The sequence below is a fragment of the Perna viridis genome, chromosome 1, assembly GCF_037379345.1.
Source record: "Perna viridis isolate PV_CMFRI_1.1 ecotype Kerala chromosome 1, ASM3737934v1, whole genome shotgun sequence".
Taxonomy (NCBI): Eukaryota; Metazoa; Mollusca; class Bivalvia; order Mytilida; family Mytilidae; genus Perna; species Perna viridis.
Window position 1 is genome coordinate 60,969,902 of NC_142445.1, and position 18,546 is coordinate 60,988,447.

General features: G+C 34.2%; 2 protein-coding genes and 1 long non-coding RNA gene across 3 annotated transcripts; 1 reads left to right on the plus strand and 2 right to left on the minus strand.

Moving 5' to 3' along the window:
- Positions 1 to 5: 5 nt before the first annotated feature.
- On the plus strand, positions 6 to 7,950 carry LOC148629682 (uncharacterized). Its single transcript, XR_015919367.1, has 4 exons — positions 6 to 33; positions 3,478 to 3,681; positions 4,189 to 4,289; positions 7,275 to 7,950. It is a non-coding gene; the product is annotated as an uncharacterized LOC148629682 (long non-coding RNA).
- Positions 7,951 to 11,542: 3,592 nt separating this feature from the next.
- LOC148629683 (potassium voltage-gated channel subfamily A member 1-like) lies at positions 11,543 to 15,032 on the minus strand. The gene has a single exon (XM_088555267.1). It carries the CDS (start codon positions 12,957 to 12,959, stop codon positions 11,607 to 11,609), a length of 1,353 nt encoding a protein of 450 aa, XP_088411393.1. The 5' UTR covers positions 12,960 to 15,032; the 3' UTR covers positions 11,543 to 11,606.
- Positions 15,033 to 15,174: 142 nt separating this feature from the next.
- On the minus strand, positions 15,175 to 17,757 carry LOC148629684 (uncharacterized). The gene is made up of 3 exons (XM_088555276.1): positions 17,550 to 17,757; positions 16,273 to 16,386; positions 15,175 to 15,389 (listed from the first exon to the last, which is right to left on the minus strand). Exons 1-3 carry the CDS (start codon positions 17,714 to 17,716, stop codon positions 15,239 to 15,241), a joined length of 432 nt encoding a protein of 143 aa, XP_088411402.1. The 5' UTR covers positions 17,717 to 17,757; the 3' UTR covers positions 15,175 to 15,238.
- Positions 17,758 to 18,546: the final 789 nt, after the last annotated feature.

Sequence of the window (18,546 nt, forward strand, 5' to 3'; positions counted from 1 at the left end):
AAAATCGTGGTGGATATTTGAACTTTGTTTCAAGTAAGTTGATGTTATTTTCTTCCCATACATTTTCCCTCACTATATGGCCTAGTGGTGGCCACAATATCTTTCCATGATGATACTTTGCAATGTTTTACACAGTTTGTTTTAGCTCACAAGAGGTTTTAAGTAAAAAAAAAATATCAACGAAAATCTGAGTAAGCCATAGGTTAATTGGATTTTTAAAATACATATATGGTTACATTTCAGAAACATTCGATGCAGGAAATAGATGATACATGTATTAGTATATCTTTTTTTTTGTTATAAGATGTAGCTTATCAGCAGTGTCTTTGGTACAAGTTCCATAAACATAGATCAGTTCAGGTCTCACTAACCACTTCCGGGTCAAATGGCCACCCCCCTCTATGTAGTACCAAAACACACTGAACCTAGATATATCCATTGTAAGTGCATTATTTGTGTGTATTATGATTAAAAGTAGTCAAAATAAAGCATATAATGTGTACTTTAAAATCATATATGTAATTAAGTACAAAAGTGTATGAATATTGTTTACATGTGTGAGTAATTTGCTTCCATGCTGTCAGTTAGCAGAAAAGGTAAAAATGTGGATTTTCAGTATTATTTATGCAAGTAAATTTTGCGAAGAATTTCTATAATCATCGTATCATTAGCATAATGATTTTGGAAGCCTTATCTTCCAACCTTCGTAATGGTATGCAACTTTAAGATGTCATTAGTCCTGGGAATTCACAGTGAAACTTTGAAAATTACTTTTTTAACTTTAAAGTAATGGAAACGTTAGAAGTGGTTAGTGAGACCTCAAAAGGTCATGCAACACATCTTTGGTATGTGGTTACCAGCTGATATACGCAACACACCTGTGATATACGATTACCAGCTGATATCATATGTAACACCTGTGATATGTGATTACCAGCTGATATCATATGCAACACCTGTGGTATGTGATTACCAGCTTATATCATATGCAGCACATCTGTGGTATGAAATTACCAGCTTATTTTATCATGAGTTGGTTTGAAAACCGTACCTCAATATATGTAGTAAAATATTGCGGGGAGTGTTTAAAGGGTCTATGGAAAACAATGGAATACATTATTTTAAATTACAAATTGTATATCCCTTCACGATTGGCATTACAAAACATTAGAGGGTCAGTTTCTTCGAAACACACTCACTGTGTGCAATTAACAGGTAGAAGGGAGATAATTTTAGAGCTGAAAATATGTTGTTTCAATAGAGGCTGAAGTAAATTCAGAAGGATAAAAAGAAACTGGAATACCATTTTGTCGGATTTTACTTATTCAATTTTGAAGCACCAGGTATCACTTCTGCTGATTTTGCTATGTTTTACATGTAGCTTTTTGGTGACTTGTTTCAATGATCTTTATACGTAATTGTACTGTTCAATACTTTGTGAGTAAAGATTATTTTTGTTTCGATTTTTGACCTCGACCCCTATGAACAATCCTTTCAATTTTGTCGCTACGATATAATTTTTTTCCAATATTTACATATTGAAACCAATGACAGATGTAGTTAGTAAAAATTAAATTGAACAATCCGTATTTTTTATATTTTTGGGGCAATGAGAGATAAGCAAGCTCTACTATTCTAGTTATACTGTGTTGCCACTCAGTCATTTTAAGTTGGGCCATAAAATATAAAAAATGATGGCTTTAATAGGGAGTGTTTTGGTTTTCTTCATATGTGTACAGCGTTTTAATGGTAATTGTTGTGTTGTGATTTGTGTGTGTTTTTTTTATTGTTGCGAGAGCGAAGATGAACATTGCTTGATTTTTTTAACAATTAGTATAGCAGATCAAAATTGACATCAATCACCAGAAACACGTGTTTGTGGAGTCACATGTTGAAACCTATAAAGCTGAGAAAGCGTGTAAAATTTAAAGCAAGAGAGTCCACAAATAAAAAATAGTTAAATAAATTTCTGAAAAATACATTTAATTCGAAGTTTCGTCTGTGTTTGCTCAAAGAAAAGTTCAGTTGATTGAATAATCCGTAGCAATCCATGTATAGCGGTTTTCAGCATAAAGTTGGAATAAGATATCTAGGGCTATTGCAGGGTATAGTCAAACACGTGAATCAGAATAACATTATGATTTTGAAGCACTTTGACATACCACCCCACCCCCCACCCCCCCCCACCCCAAACGCTTAAATCTTAAATTTATAACATTCCCCTTTTCCAGGGCGCGTGTAGTTTCTTTCTAATCCGTATGTCTGCATATCTGCCACTAAGTTTGTGCTTTCTTTATGTAATTCATCGGATTTGAATGAAATCTGACCCAGATAATCAACAGAATGTGTGTATGAGCAAGACGCATTTACATTTTTTATAAACTGATTTCTACCGAAATAGGTCGTTTCAACAGAGGCTGAAGTAAATTCAGAAGGATAAAAAGAAACTGGAAAGGGAAATTTAAAAAAAAAACTGTATTCTTTCGGTTTCATAACATAAGACGGTCTTAACGCTGAATACCGTCTTTGATATTTCCTGAAATAAAATATTCATCATTCAAATCTCATGTGATATGTCTGTATTGGCCGGCTTTGTTAGGTGATACTAAGCGAGACTTCTAAAATTTGTTATTTTATTATTAAGTTTCAAGATCGAAGACCATAAAAGAAAAAATGTCTATGAAAGGCACAATTTGTTAGAGTAATATCTCCCAGCGTTCTTGCTGGCCTGTAACCAATTACGGCTTCTGTCTAGACATAGTTCCTTAATCAACACACAGGAATATTTTCTTTTATCTTAACATAAAAGCGAGAACAAAATTCCAGTGGGCTGATTCAAATATATTATAGACTGAAAATAATATTGAACAAATTTTGAAATGTTTTCACCTCAGCATAAATGATATACGTTACTGCAATTACCTAAAATTGATCATTTATGAAAATCTAATAAAGTTAAGCTATTTAAGAATAAAGTGTATGTGTCACAAGTGTTAACAAATTGATTGTGAACGAATATAGGTATGCTCTATCAATAATGCGATACTAGCGAAGACCAAATGCAGTCATATCTAGATAGTGGTAACAAGCCAAGACTTATAGTCAAAACATTCATATCAAATGGCACAGATAACGTCATTGGAAACACAAACATTTTTAACATGAGTTTAACATTTGTCAAAGTTACAAGAACTATTAAATCAACAAATAGTAAATCACGTGGTTCTGTCTTTAAAATATCTCCTTCGTAACTAAGTAAATTGGTGATCACATAAGTTATTAGTGTCGGAACTTAATATTGGCTTTAAATACCTTTTTTGTTGACTTAGACACCCATTTCTATCGGTTTCGTCCCTTGATAATCGAATTCTGGTCGTTCTTTTCTATCGCGTCCCTTTCTAATTAATGTCTAATATAATTATGCCACCGTTAAGAAACACTGTTTAATGATTTGGCATTAAACAAAACTTGTTTCAGCTGACAAGATTAGTCCTATTTGGTCAAAGCATGGAGATTTCGGAATAATTTGAAACTTTTCACCTCCTTTGATATTGGCGGCCTTTCACGTGTTTGAGGATACGTGTCCCAGTATAACCTATCACAATAGAGCTGACATGTCATAACCCTCACGCCTTTAAGGACACTGGGGAGTTATCGGGCATCTTACCGACTATGGCAAAGGTATGAGAACAAAAATATTTCTTTTGAGATTTTTAGATCCTTATTTATACAGAAAGCGTAATATTCAGTAAATAGTAAACATCTGTTTTACCGACAAAAAAACTTCGATATGATTACTAAAAATAAATAACATTATTAACTGATGACTTAAAATACAATGTAAATTGCCCCTTTAATACAACAGGAGGTTTTAGCAACCATAATTTATACAGGGCAATTGCCCTGTATTAATTCTGGCCCTGTATAAAAGTTAAACTTGTCCGCCATTTTGTTTGAAACAGACTATAGAATATGTCTTTTTTTCATACATTTAATTGATCTACATGTATGTTTCATAAAGGGATCACTTTATGGCTAAGTTCTATATGTGAAAAAAAAACACATTAACACACAAAAAATCAAAACTGTATAATGATCTACACATTAATAAAATTCGTGGGAAAAGCTAAAGAATGCATTAAAAACCTAATTTGAGAAGGTATCAGCAAACTTGGTATATTGATATAGATCTATATAGAAAAGAACAGTTGGGGTGAATAAATGCATCAAGAGATCTGGAGTGTTACAGTCATCACTAGGAAATATGTCATACTGAGGTGTATTTAAAGGTTTGTACAGATAACTCCTGTTATTTTAAGTCGACAGTTAATAAAGGGATCATAAAATGGTTATTTTCATATTAATCCTGTATTATGTCCTCGTACAGTCGTATTGGGTTTCGACCACTGGTATTGGCCCTCGGCTTCGCCTCGGGCCAATACAAGTGTTCTCAACCCAATACCACTGTACTTGGACATAATACAGGATTAATATGAAAATAACCATTTAATAACCCTATAATATTAGTTCTTCAGTAAATTGTATTTTTTCAATGAAAGCTCTAAATATAAAGGAACCGTTTTTGTACATCTAAAAGATGAGCTTTGCATGTAAGACAATCTCTTTGATAAATAAATTTCCGACAACATACATTATTAATCATCAATTTCAAAGAAGAACTTCCATGCTGAAAAGAAATTTACAGTTTTTCTTCTGACGCATAAGATCATAATTCCATAACCGAGTAATAACCCTTAATGTCACAATATATGTTGGTAATAACATTTTTATGTCAAAAATCAATATAGTATGGCGTCGGTAATTGCTCAATTGGTTTCATTATGTTCCGTTAAGCTTTATAAAACACGCTGGAATCTCATTGACAAGCTATTTTTTTTGCTCTGAATGAGCTGCTATCGTGCATTATCGGAAACAAACATACATCATGAATTAAATATAGGACTATAAGGGACTTTGCATATACCGGTAATGCACATTTGCAGTTGAAGGGAAATTCATGTAACAGAAAATCTTTCATTAAAAAAAATCCGTCGGAACCTAGTTTGGAGCCAGGATCAAACATGACGTCAAAAGACAGGTGATGAATTCATCAAACCGATAAAAAATAAAATCGGTTCGAGTGAAAAAGCTTAAAATACTACATAAAATTCAGGACAGAGATAATGGCAACAAGAAATCCACAGTTAAAAGGTCGGTCAGCCTTCCCACGAAACAAAATGTACAAATAAAAACAGCAATTTCACACGCAGATGTAATAAAACCGCGTAATGTCCGAGTGTCATGTACATCGAAATACACTTCTTGATATTCATGGCCGTGAAAAGAATTAAAAATCTTATTCTTAGACGTTGACATTTCAAATTGAGAGGAAACCACAAGTAAGAAAATAAAGAATAAATCACGTATATTGAGAAATCAAATCAACTTTATTCGGGCTTCATTGATTGCCTTTGTCACTGAGATAAATCAAATTATCTGCCATATCGCAAAGCCCCATGATTTAATAGAGCAGTTTTATCGGTACTTATAAGACACGAAGCTTTGTCAATCCCGATAATTGTCCTTTTCTCCCTAGTACCGTATACTAAATTGGCTAGATTAATTGTAAATATTTAAACTGTTTTCGCAACCCTCTTATGATATTAGGGCAATTTAAGAAAGTTTATGGTACCTATAGCATCAAGTTAACAAGCTTTTAATAGTCCAAAGATATCACAATTTTATTCTGAAGGGACGACCATTAGATTATTATGAGGACCTGGTAGATTTTGAAAATAAATAATTTGTCTCTGATCATGTAGGAAATAAATAATCTGGCCTCATCATACCAGAAAATAAATAGTCTGACTTTGCAAATTGCTAGGAAATAAATATTCTGACATTGGCTATTGCATTGAAGATAAAAATTCTGATCTTGGCTTGTAAATTGAAAATAAATATTCTGACATGCGCAAAACCTTTAAACCTTTAAAAAAAAATTGGTCCGTTACGCTCACCATAGTTTCATAAATTAGAAAAGTATAGATGTTTAAATACTCCACAAGTTTTATAGAACACCCTAATAGTGTCCAGTGGCAATATTAAATACGGTGGATTCCATTGACTCGCGTACCCAATTTGTCAGAACAAGGAGTTAAATATGATTATACATGTATATATTTAACTCCTTGGTCAGAAAAAAAATGCAATTAACAGGAATATGCTATTATCAGGAATGCTGAATTTGGTATGGTGAAATGGTCTTATTCTCCTATACCTCTCCCTGTTCCTATAGAAACAACTCTAGGGCATTGGTAAACCGACATAATGTAATTAGAAACAAAGAAATAAAGTTATATGGCTTTTTGACTAATTGGTCTATAAAATCATAAAATCAAACAGTTGGATTAGCTACACATTTTAATTGGGTAATTGTAAAAATACCTGCATGTCTGTTTAAGGCCTTAAAGTGTCAATTTTTATAACATTTTGGAAAAAAATATACAATAAACATAAATGTCCGTTTAGACCTATGCAATTACAGGGAATTTTTATGGGAAGTGATTAGATTCTTGAAAATGCAATAATCAGGTATGCAATTAAGTGGAATCCTCTGTATGTAAATGAATTAACTGAGGTAATGTGTAGTTGAATATTGCAATTGTAGATTTCAGCCATATATATTTTGGATTTGCGAATCTGTCCCCTAAAAAGTCCCTGGCAACATTTCCCGTTAAATTTGGGACATATTTCAGGTCCAGGAATGCCACCTGTCAGATGAAGTAGAGACTATGCTTTGTATCATAGAGAATGAACTTTATTTAATAATGTCTTTACTAATAAACATAAAAAGTAACACATGCTTTGATATAGAACCCTAACCACATATTTTTGTATGCACATTTAAGCTTTCATAGAAAAAAAGACTTTTATGCGTATGGAAAATAGATAATCTAGCCAAGGTTCTGATGAAAATAAATACATGTAATCTGACTTGCACCAAGCTGGAAATAAAATTTGTGACCTGAAAACAAATTCCAGTCCTCTCAAGAATCTAATGGTCGTCCTCTAAACGACAACAGCTTTATTTGACTCAGTACCAATCTACAATGCAATACACGCAATATTCACTCGTTCGTCATTCACATCACAATGAATCGGAACAGGCTTTTAGTGCGATTTACTTGCCGCAGTGGTCCAACACGACCTTAATTACATTTTTTGGGCGAAATTTCATGTTGTATATGCACTTATGTCGTATCTGTTCATTTCAGCTCATTGGTGCTACTTTTTCATTACTCTTTGTAATCAGAAGTCGTTTAAGAAGATAGTAAAATCAAAAGTTGATATTTAGACAGTTGTATCGAAATTGGTGAAACTTTTTTAAAACATCACGCAAACAGATAAAAATATGAATTCGAATAGACAAATTCACGATAATGTGACTTGGTAAAAGAAACTATCTGCTTTCAACGAACCAAAGAATGATTGATCTTCGGTGGACATGGAAAATAACGGGTTTAAAAAAAACAACCATGGAAAGTTTATAAATCATACGACAAATCCACACGTTTTACAGGGGTTAGGACTTTACTGTAATAAGAAAGATAATTCAGTCGATACTAGTCCTGGAGTTGTAACACTGAGAATTTTGCTGTCTAACATTTGGTCGAAAGTTGACTTTAGCAGGACAGCAACTATTATTTCCGAATTTTGTGTTCGCAGATTTTACAACCTTAGAGAAATTCCTGACAGTGTCTGTCATGCCCTGGAACAGTCTCGTCAATTAAATTCAATCTCGACATGACACATGGTAGGACCTCACGGTGCTAAATTTGGCTTTCTATTTCGATATCCTTATTGTACATAGTTATTGTATTTAGATGATGATCTTAACAAAAGAGCATACCTATGGCGCGGTATTAGCGTCAAAAATAAAAAGTTTTGCCTAGCCTAAAATAAAGCTATGCCTAGCCAAAACTATTTATGCCTGGGCAAAAAGAAGATTATGCCTAACCCAAAATAATTATGCTAGACACAATTGTATTAATTGACCAATCAGAACATCCAGGCTTCTTGGAATATTAATCAAGGGAGATAACCATCCTATTTCCTGTTGTGGTTATTGAGGAAGGTAAATATAATTTTACATATATGAAGAGCTTTTAAGGGTAATAAAATATATCAGGATCGGATAAATTTCTTGGAAGACATTATTATATATTTACCTTTCTTAATAACCACGACAGGAAATAGGTGTGTAGTTATCTCCCTTGATTAATATTCCACGAAGCCTGGATGTTAAGCACGTTCTGATTGGTCAATTAATAAAATACTGTCTAGGCATAATTATTTTAGACTATGCATAAATACCTTTGGCTAGACATAACTTTACTTTAGGCTAGGCAGAACTTTTTATTTTTGACGCTAATACCGCGCCATACTAACCACACTTTGCGATTTAATATTATTAATAATGAAGTGTTTGATAACCATCGGGTCGATGCCACTGCTTGTGAGTGAATAAAATTCCCGACAGTATTCACCAGCCCAGTGTTCAGGTATAATACCACTATTAAGGGTAACCAGTCGCTGAAAGTAGTCCGTAAAAAGTAAAGTAGTTCCTAGGATGCATTGTATATTTTTTTGTGATTTAGCCAGTATATGCAAACTGGGTATCATCTGAAAGCTCATCGTGTCAGATACACACTGAATACAACAGTTTTGAACTCTGATGTAGATAAAAATTTGTTAGAGTCTAGATCTTAAGCCCATTTATTTGTCAAATTTCCAAAAGGAAAGTAGTATTTTTAGTACCTGTCTACTTTCACTTCACCGTTCTTTCTTAGAAGCTATTAAAGGTATGCTTCAAATTTTATGGGAGAGTCTTTCTATGATAAAACCTGTTAAAGTTCATTTAAACAAACTTTAAAAAAGATTGGGACCTTGAAAATTCCTTAATGCAACATAGAAAGTAATGGGACTTTCAATAGTGGTTTTACACCTTCAGGCTTCCCGAACTTAAAATGATATCACATATTATTTACTGAAATTCGCAGTATTGCAGAATTCAAAACCGCTTTAAACACCATGGTTTCATTCCTTGTATCGCACATGGTAGAATCTCTCGGTGCTGTTATGGTTTCTTGTTTCGATATGTTTGGTTACGAGCAGGCAGAAAATTTAACAGTTCATCAAAATTCTGTTAATTTATAGAGGTAATCGTGTAGCCTTAAACAGTATCCATGTACTGTTTGAATAATTGTAAACAAATTTCCACAGCATAATAAAGTGTATGCCTCCCCCAGCGAGAAAGGTTATAACTCGGAGATAATTTTTATTCTACACCAGATATTTAAAGGCAGTGGTCTGAGCTCTCACATTTTCTTTTTTTAAATCAGTAAGCGCTGACCGAACGATGGCAGGTACGTTATTGAAGAGGTAACGAATTTGAACAAAATGAAAACAAAACAAAGCATAAAAAATAAATAAGGAAACGAGAAAAAAATATACAAAAAAAAAACCAAACAAACAAACAAACAACACTACTTCTTATCCATAAAACGAAATAGCGTTGCTTGTTTGTATAATGTGTTTTCAACGATTAAGTCACGATTCGGTAATTTTTTTCATCAACTCCGAAAAACTCGAAATAAGGTGTAAGCTTTTTTAATGTAAAACATAACGTCTTTCCTTTACTTGCGACTCAATATCAAGGGGACGTTTCTGTCCATATTGAAGCTTTATCTTTTCCTTGGTGAAACAATTTCTCCGCTTCTGAGGGTTTTGAGGTTACAATAATTCAAAGAAACGATACCTGTTTCTCTAATATAATCTTGCAACAGAAAACAGAACGAAAAATAGAAAACGTTCAGCAAGCTCTTAAAAAAAATTGGAGTCTAGAACTTGATGTACCATGCGCATTTATAAAAGCGCTCTCTGCCTTTTTTAAACATCCTATTCGATATCTTCGGAGGATAAAACAGATGACAAGGAGGTATAACAGTTTTTATGGTGTATATAGAATATTATGTGATTGAATTTAAGAAATTTTCTGAACAGCGAGTTTTCACTACCTAAAAGCTTATGGAATTTTATGATCTTTTCTCTAGTTATTGAACCTTGAGTAAGTGTATACATTAACATACTAGCAATATCAAAAAAGAGTAGAAGAATGTTATTTTTCACATAACCAGTGCTCTAAATTCCATTGAGGCTGATGAGGCAGCTGTCTCAGCCAACTTTCTGGCCTTTGTATGTCTTGTTTCGTTTTCACCTTTAGTTTTTTTATGTTACTTGAGTAAATAGGGGCAACTCCTTCGCTGTCTGTATAATGATGTTTTGAGGTCAGCTGCAGTCTGTCCTCTGGTATGAAGACTTTTTCGTCGTTCATTGAAGACCAATACGTGGCCTTGGGCTGACATTTTCATTCCGATGGGGTTGATGTCTTTTAAACATATACACCATACCTATTCTCGTTATACCATCTTATTTCAAGAATATAAAAAAATCTCAAGATCGTCGCTATTACAGATCATGGAAAATTATCCCTGGTTAAGATACTCTGCTGTATCTAAAGGGTGGGGGCTGTTGGCGTTCCATGCATCGCATTCAAAGAACCGAGATATGAAACACAAAATCTTAACTACGTGCAGACGTTTTCCCGTGATAAGAAAATGCAATTGGGAATAAAAGAGAACGCTCGAAAACGTAGGCTTAAAGCGAAATTTTAATGAGGGATGATTTCTTGTCTGTGCGTAATTTTGGAAAAATCCATCAGTCAAGTATTACCAGGGCTATCTAAAGCGAAAGCGTCCTGCTTTGGTTTCTGTAACAGTTATTACCATCATTTAAGTAAAAGAAATAAAGCCTATAGAGGAAACATGTACTAAGCTCTGTCGTAAGAGGAATTTTATGTACTTAAAATTCACTTGCAAGCAAGATTTGACGAAATATTGATGTGGAAGACTCTAACGGTAAATATAATTTTCTGCGCACGCAAGATCAGTCTATTCATTGTTGTGAACTGGAAAAAAGAAAGATCATGTTGATTTTCTAGTATAAGGACAGTTGAGTGTGACAAACAATTCTACCTCTGCGTCCGGTATATTTGCGCGGAAAATATAGCAATTCAAGTGACGGAAGACTTGTGGTTTTCTTGAACTACTTAGCACAAACGCCGAGACAATTTCAAATTGCATTTTATAGACAGGCTTCGAAAATGTGGTTTCAACTTAGACCAACTGCAGGGACAAGGTTGCGATGGATGCTCAACGATGCCAACAAACGCACATTAATGAACAACTGCCCAATGCAAAATATTTTGTCCGTTGTTGGTCTAAAAATGGGTATATATATCAAAAGGAACGCAATAACATCATAATAAGACATTCAAAGCATACTGTTTAAATGTATTGCGATACATGAATTATTATATATACATATATATATGTAAAAACCGACGCATCTCTTTGGTCATCTGGCAAATATTAAGAAAGATAATATAATATGACTTGCATACACATTACAATCAAATCCTAAACGAATTCGATGTTTGTTGCATAGATAGTTTCAGTTTATCAATAATTGATTGCAGGTAGCCAATTTTATATGTCACCTCTATTTTTTGCAGAAGATGCTCTATAAAAATTATTAAAATTTGTAACGATTACAGGAACCGGAAGCGCAATTGTCAATAGTCCTGTAAGGACAGTCATACTTCCGATTAGCTTCCCAATAGCCCCTTCCGGGTACATATCCCCATAACCTACTGTTGTCATGGAAACCACAGCCCACCAAAATGTTGCTGGAATGCTTGTGAACTGAGTATTTTCTATCGACTCTTCAGCATAAAACATTGCCCCAGAAAATATTATCACCCCGATACCTAGAAATAAAACAAACATAAACAACTCTTTCATGCTTGTCTTCAGTGTCTTACCAAGGATTCGAAGACCCTCAGAATGTTTACTAAGTTTTAATATTCTCGTTACACGAAGAACCCTCAAGACGGCCATTGTATCCTGTTCACTGTTGCATTCACCAGTTGCCGCATACATAAACAGATAAACGAAATAGGGTAGAATAGCGGCAATATCAATCCAGTTAATAAGGTTCTTTGCAAAAACTATCCGTGAAGGACAAAATATAAACCGTAAGATAAGTTCAACAACGAAAAACGCTATGACCACAGATTCAATCACAGCAAGCGGATGTCTAAAATTTGGCACTACTTTATGTCTTCTTATTCCACCAGGGTCAAAGTAGGTCACGTTGATGCATCCAACATTTTTATACAGCGGCAAAGTCTCTACGCAAAACGAAACCGTTGACAACACAATAAACAAAACACTTGTTGCAGCAAATATTTTTGCAGCTAACGACGTTTCTGGGTATTCCAGAAATTCCCAAATCTTCTTTTTAAATTCAGTCTTTGGATAGGTGCGGACTTCATTGTCTGACAAGAAGCCTTCCGACTTCATGTATGAATTAATCACAGACTTGCCCATTTCAAAAAACTGAATTTCGCCCAAAAATACATCGGTTGGGACTTCGATTGGTCTAACTAATCTTCCTCCACTCTGGTAAAAGAACAAAATGGCGGGAAAACTAGGGCGATGGCGGTCAAAGAAATATTCTCCGCGTTTAGGGTCCCAAAATTTTTGTCTTTTCTCGTCGTTTCCTAAAAGTGTTTCAGGTAGTCGTTTCAATGTTCTCATTTGAGTTTCAAAACGTAACCCACTGACGTTTAAAATGACTCTTCCGCACGTGTCTTTGCAACAAACATGCTCGTCACTTTCCAACAAGAAATGGTGGGTAAGATCGTTTATATCCTCTTCAAAAGAGGCTTCTTCATAATCTGAATCCAAATCCGAGCCATGTCCTTCCTCGACACGGTCTCTTGTAAAATGATTCCCAGCTCTGAATCTATCGGTATTCTGTGTGGTAATTACATGCATTTTATTGACATGCCAAGTCAAAAATCGCTTTCAAATAAACAGAAGAGTACAAAGCGATTAAAGTGTGTGACTTTAAATACGATTAAACTTTGAACATAATGCTTCCTGACAATAACATTTTATTCCTAAGCCATCTTGGTCAGTCGGATTAACTGGCAAAACTATTAGATAATTGTACTTCTTTCTCGCGTTGCTTGCTTTCGTCAGGGCATTATTATTTATTTACAGGTCGGCTACTTAATAATAGTAGTGAAATTAACAATATTGTATTTTAGCCCCCTGAGGTCCCATTTGTTAGGAGAATTACATGTAGCAGACATATTTGAATGGGGGAATTGTTATTCGACAGAACTCATTATAAAGGTACTGTGCTTTCGGTGCCTTTAATAAAAGCTTGGTAAGTAGATTATCGATTAATTAAAAAAATATTTTCCCATTCAATGCCAAAACTTAAAATCTTTGCCATATAATTATAGTTCGAGTATACCATTTAAATTTTCGATTAACCAAATTTCTTAAAGCTTATACATTATTGGCTCGTAAAACGCAATTTTATAATACTATGCTATACTCAATTGTTAAATATTTTTGTGAGTTTTGCCTGATAACGTTCAGTCATAACTTCAAAATGTTTTTTTGCATAATCATTATAAATTTTAAAAATGACTGTCTTCTCTCTCACATAAATTCGGACTTATTGTAAATTACAGAGTAAATATCATATTCAGACGGAACCTAAATCTAATTGACAGTTTCCTACTTTCTTTATTACATTTACACCACGTATAATTTAAAGATATTAATAATTCAAAGTCTGAAATACCCACCAGAGCCTCTGTTCCCAGGAAAGCACAATAAAAGAGTTCGATATACGTTAATAATTAAATTCCTCAAAGAAGACGTTTCCCGTTGGAACTGTTTATTTTTGTTCCTGTGCCAGATAATGCTCGTGTATAACAATTCAAGTGTGGCATAATATCAAGTAATTGAAAACCTTCATCTATCCAATTCAGATGACTTTGTTATGAATTTTGACCGCTGTTGTTGTAATTCCTTACAAACATTTTTATCACACCATACAGTTTCTTTACACTAATCCCAACAGTAAACTGAAGCGATCGTCAAGCAGTTATTTTAAGAATATACTAAGAAATTGAAGACTTATTAATGGCCATTCAAAGATTTTATAATCATTTGTCCACTTCACTTGAATCGTTGTTCTGGTTGTGTAAAATCAGAGCTAAGATTTACTGGAATACTTTCGACACTGCAAACATTGGTAACCAATGTATTAGTGTAGTAAGAGTACCAAGGACTAGATCACGGTGTTCAAACCTGTAAAACTAACGTATAAAATATTTGATAAATAGGTAAACGCTTAAACAGCTGCTTATACAGTGTTTTTATTCATCAACCATTATCCCATTTTTGTTCAATTTGTTCCATAACTTGCACTGGAGAAAATTTTCTACGTGTCTATTTTAATTGGATCAGTAGATAAAGCGTTTTCTAAATGTCTATTGGAGGTGTGTTTATTCACGAAGCCAAAAAAAGCCAGTTTTTTAGTTTAGCAACCCCTTAATTATTTACTGTGTATACACAAATCATGGGTTAACCAAACAATATGGAAAGTCTTTAGTAAATATACCTTCAAAATAGTCATAGTATCATATCGAGTTGATCATTTAAAACTTGTTATTCCGTCGAAATGTTCAAGAAAATCTGCGCTGTTTATATTGTTCAAACATGTCAGGGAAATATAGACTATATACTGCAGCTCCTGAACCAAAATTTATGACGCTTTGTGTTCTGGTACTTTTTGGTCTACAATGGCATCCATTGTATATACAGAACACTGAAGCTGGTTTCACTTGAAATAAGAAATGCTATGTTGCATAATTCCTAGATTACATGTCGAATTACACATCCTTTAACCTCCAATGAGACCCTTGTTAATTCGTTCAACTGACAGTATTTCAAACCCCAATCGTGTAAACGTTTGAAAATTACGGATGTGTATAGATATTGCTTAAAACCGCACTAAGGAAAGCACGATTGAATAGAAAGCGCTGGCACAAGGACGGGCAGGAGGCAATTTATGTTTTACTGAAGAATTGTATGCGCAATGTTCACTCGTGTGGCCGACTCTTTTCAGCACCAACGGAAAGATGTGCCTAGTTTTTTTTTCATCTAATGGAGAAAAAAAAACGTGATCTGTGTTTTAGTTTATTTAATGGATTCCATTGAAATCTTCTGTAATAAGAAATATAGATTTATGACTACTCTGGGTGAATGGCATTGTATTTCACCTTTTCTAACATCTTCTTTAAATGTTTCTTCTTTCTTCCCTTTTCGAGTTCTTTCTTTATTTCATCCACGCAGCTAGTGTTAAAATCACCAGAACACAAATCTGATATATTCTCTACGGACCTAGAATACAATTAAATTGTTGTTTCTTTTTGTTTATTTGTTAATTATCTAACACTGTCTGTCTGCATAATCAGTTGTAAGACACCAACCATTTATTAGCGAATTTCCATTCATCCACTGAAAAAAAATGATCCTTTATTTCCCTGTTACTTAACAAGGCAGATTTTCAAATAAAAATATTGATTTCGGTTGCTGCAGAAATATAAAAAAAAAATTTTGAAAAAAAAAATCTTAACCGATCGAATTCCAGGCTCCCCTCAGAATAAAAAAAATGGTTGGTATCGTCAGGATACTATGTGTAAGTATCTTGTTGTCACTTATATAATACTTATTACTCTGTCATAGTGTTATTGAAAGTAAATTGAACACAAGACGTCTAAGTTCATGGTTTGGTGGAATGTAAAAATGTCGATTGGCAAAGAATGATCTATTATTATCAGTTTGACATAAATCTTCAAGTACTAGATAACGTGACACTCTGTCACAAACAAGAATGTTCCGATTCGTAACATATCACCTTATAAAATGTTGTCTCGTTGGTATTTTCTGTTCATTGAAAACTCAGTAAGATAAGTGTGTACGGTGCAAGTTTTTTTTCTATGTTAAGTACATTGAAAGTTTTCGTGTTGTGGAATAACCATTTGATTTCTATGGAGGCTAGAATCAAATCCTGTGCCCCGTTTTTTTTTCAGTATAATTTCTGAACCGACTTTTTGTAAAACTAGAGCCTGATTTTTTCCTTCCAACTGCATCCTGCCTTTTTTATTTTACTCAATTGTTCATCCTGGATTTTTTAAACCATACATCATCGTCCTGCCTTTTTATTTCAAGTCTGATCGTTGCCCCCCTTAAATTAAATGCTCGCTCCCTTAATTCAGATTACCTTGTATCAGACATTTTATACTGAGCTAGCTCGCCATTCGTTGATGTTGTAAGTTCCTTTTCTCTTGGCTTTAAGTTCAGTTCAGACACTGTGGGTGGAACTGTTGTCAAAAACCTTCAAGTAGAGACATATTAACTTAAATAGAGACATATCAACTTAAATAGAAACATATCAACTTAAATAGAGACATATCAACTTAAATAGAAACATACCAACTTAAATAGAGATATATCAACTTAAATAGGGATGACCCTATTTAAGTTGATATATATCTATTTAAGTTAACTTAAGTATCAACTTAAATAGAGACACAGCAACTTGAATAGAGACATACCAACTTAAATAGAGACATATCAAGTTAAATAGCTGTCTATATTGAAATCAGATAGGGGGCGAATCATGCATGTCAAAAACCTTCAAGTAGAGACATATCAACTTAAATAGCTGTCTATATTGAAATCAGACTTGGGGGGGGGAATCATGCATATCAAAATCCCACCAAAATTATGTGCATTGCTCATACAGAAATAGTAATATACTGACCACTTTTTCATTTGATTGTTGCACTTGCGAGATAAAAAAAATACAGATTGTGTATGTAATCGGAATTTTGCAAAAGTTAATGTTCTTGATTTGGTTGATTTTAGTGGAAGATGAATATATATTAGTAATACAGATCTGAATACAGAAAAGACTGTGGCAACATGAAAATTTAGCATCGATTTTTACACCATGAATCACAGAGGCTTGCTCCCATTAACAAACATGCAGCACAACTAGCATTTAAACACCGTTACACGTACTTACATACTAGTCGGGCTGCATACATGATAGTGGGAGCAATTGACTCTACCATAGGCAGTTTGCATTTTATATGGACTGGTACTTACAACATTAACATGCTTAAAATAAATGCACGTGTTGACCTTGCCCAATGAAGGTATAAATTAAAGTTATAATATAAATATACTACAACGTTAATGCGAATTTGTTGCAGTCAAGGGGTCGGAGTAACCGCCGATGCATTATCGATGGATTCATATACGTACATAAGACTGGAATGATTTTTAGATCACCCAGTGTAATGATAGGGTCAGATTTGAGGACCTTTATCTTAAAGTTAAGGTGCTGAATTGACGTATCAGAGGAAAAATAATTCATAGTACATGAATATGATTGAGTTTGATATTATATCATATCTCTGGTCGCTCGTTGGTACCAACATCTGCAGCAAGCTACTTCCAGAGGTTAGAAGTTCAGTCCTGTAAATAACTTACTGAAGTGATGTCATCTGGTAACCCTTCTTTGCAAGAAATATCTGAACCGGACACCGCACAGGCTTAATGGAGGCCGCCTTTTCATAATGAATACCAGAGCTAAGCTCGATTGGTGCAACTTTAGCGAAATGAATCTTCAGAAAATTTTGACGTAAATATTCCGCCATTGCTTCCGTTGCTGGAGGGTTCAACTCACGAACAATCGTTGCGACGTAGGGCGTCACAATGAAAAACGGTGAGCTACGTCACTGCTCATAGTTAGTATTGTTCCACTCTATAGATAAGTCACTACAGATAATTTTATGACAATTTGTGGAAATAAAGCCTGTTGAGACCCTTAAACAAGCAGTCCAACATTTTTTTCTTGTAATAAGTATATTATTTTTCAAATCCTTACTGTCGCGGAACTACTCCCACAACGTAAGAGATTGGAATTTCGTTCCTCCATGGCACCAAGTCAGAAAATAGCTTGCCAGACAACCTCTAGCATTGCTGGAGTATGGCGGATCCAGAGTTTTAGGTAGGGGGGGGGGGGCAAAAAAATTCTTGACAGGATCAATGGTGAGGATCATGCCCCCCCCCTGGATCCGCCACTGCCTTACATTATGGGGATCCATGAAAAAGGGTAGATGGTAGATAATCATTTATATTTTGTCATAAAAATCTTTAGCTTTGGTAACATAATGAAAAAAATATATCGGTTTGTATGACTTGTTTGGGTTGCTGAGTCCGTTCACCCGGAACATTACGATCGGTTGTTATCTCCGACATCACTGGATGATAAGTGTTTCCAAATATGGCTTAAGTGGATTGTAATGTTTACCTCCTATAGTGTACACTTTATCATGTTGACTGTTTCGACGGGACAGTTTGAAGAAACAGACTTTAATTTATGGACAAACTATATTTAACGGTGTGGGCTTTCGCGCTAAACTAACTGCATGAGCACTCGCACTTCACTGGTATTTAAATCGAATTGGACAATATTCGTTGTCCA

Coding starts and splice junctions, on each gene's coding strand:
- LOC148629683 (XM_088555267.1), bottom strand. CDS start 12,959: ATGCATGTAATTACCACACAGAATACCGATAGATTCAGAGCTGGGAAT.
- LOC148629684 (XM_088555276.1), bottom strand. CDS start 17,716: ATGGCGGAATATTTACGTCAAAATTTTCTGAAGATTCATTTCGCTAAA. Junction 16,387..17,549: donor TACCAGATGACATCACTTCA/GTAAGTTATTTA, acceptor CTCTACTTGAAG/GTTTTTGACAACAGTTCCAC. Junction 15,390..16,272: donor TATAAAATGTCTGATACAAG/GTAATCTGAATT, acceptor ATTGTATTCTAG/GTCCGTAGAGAATATATCAG.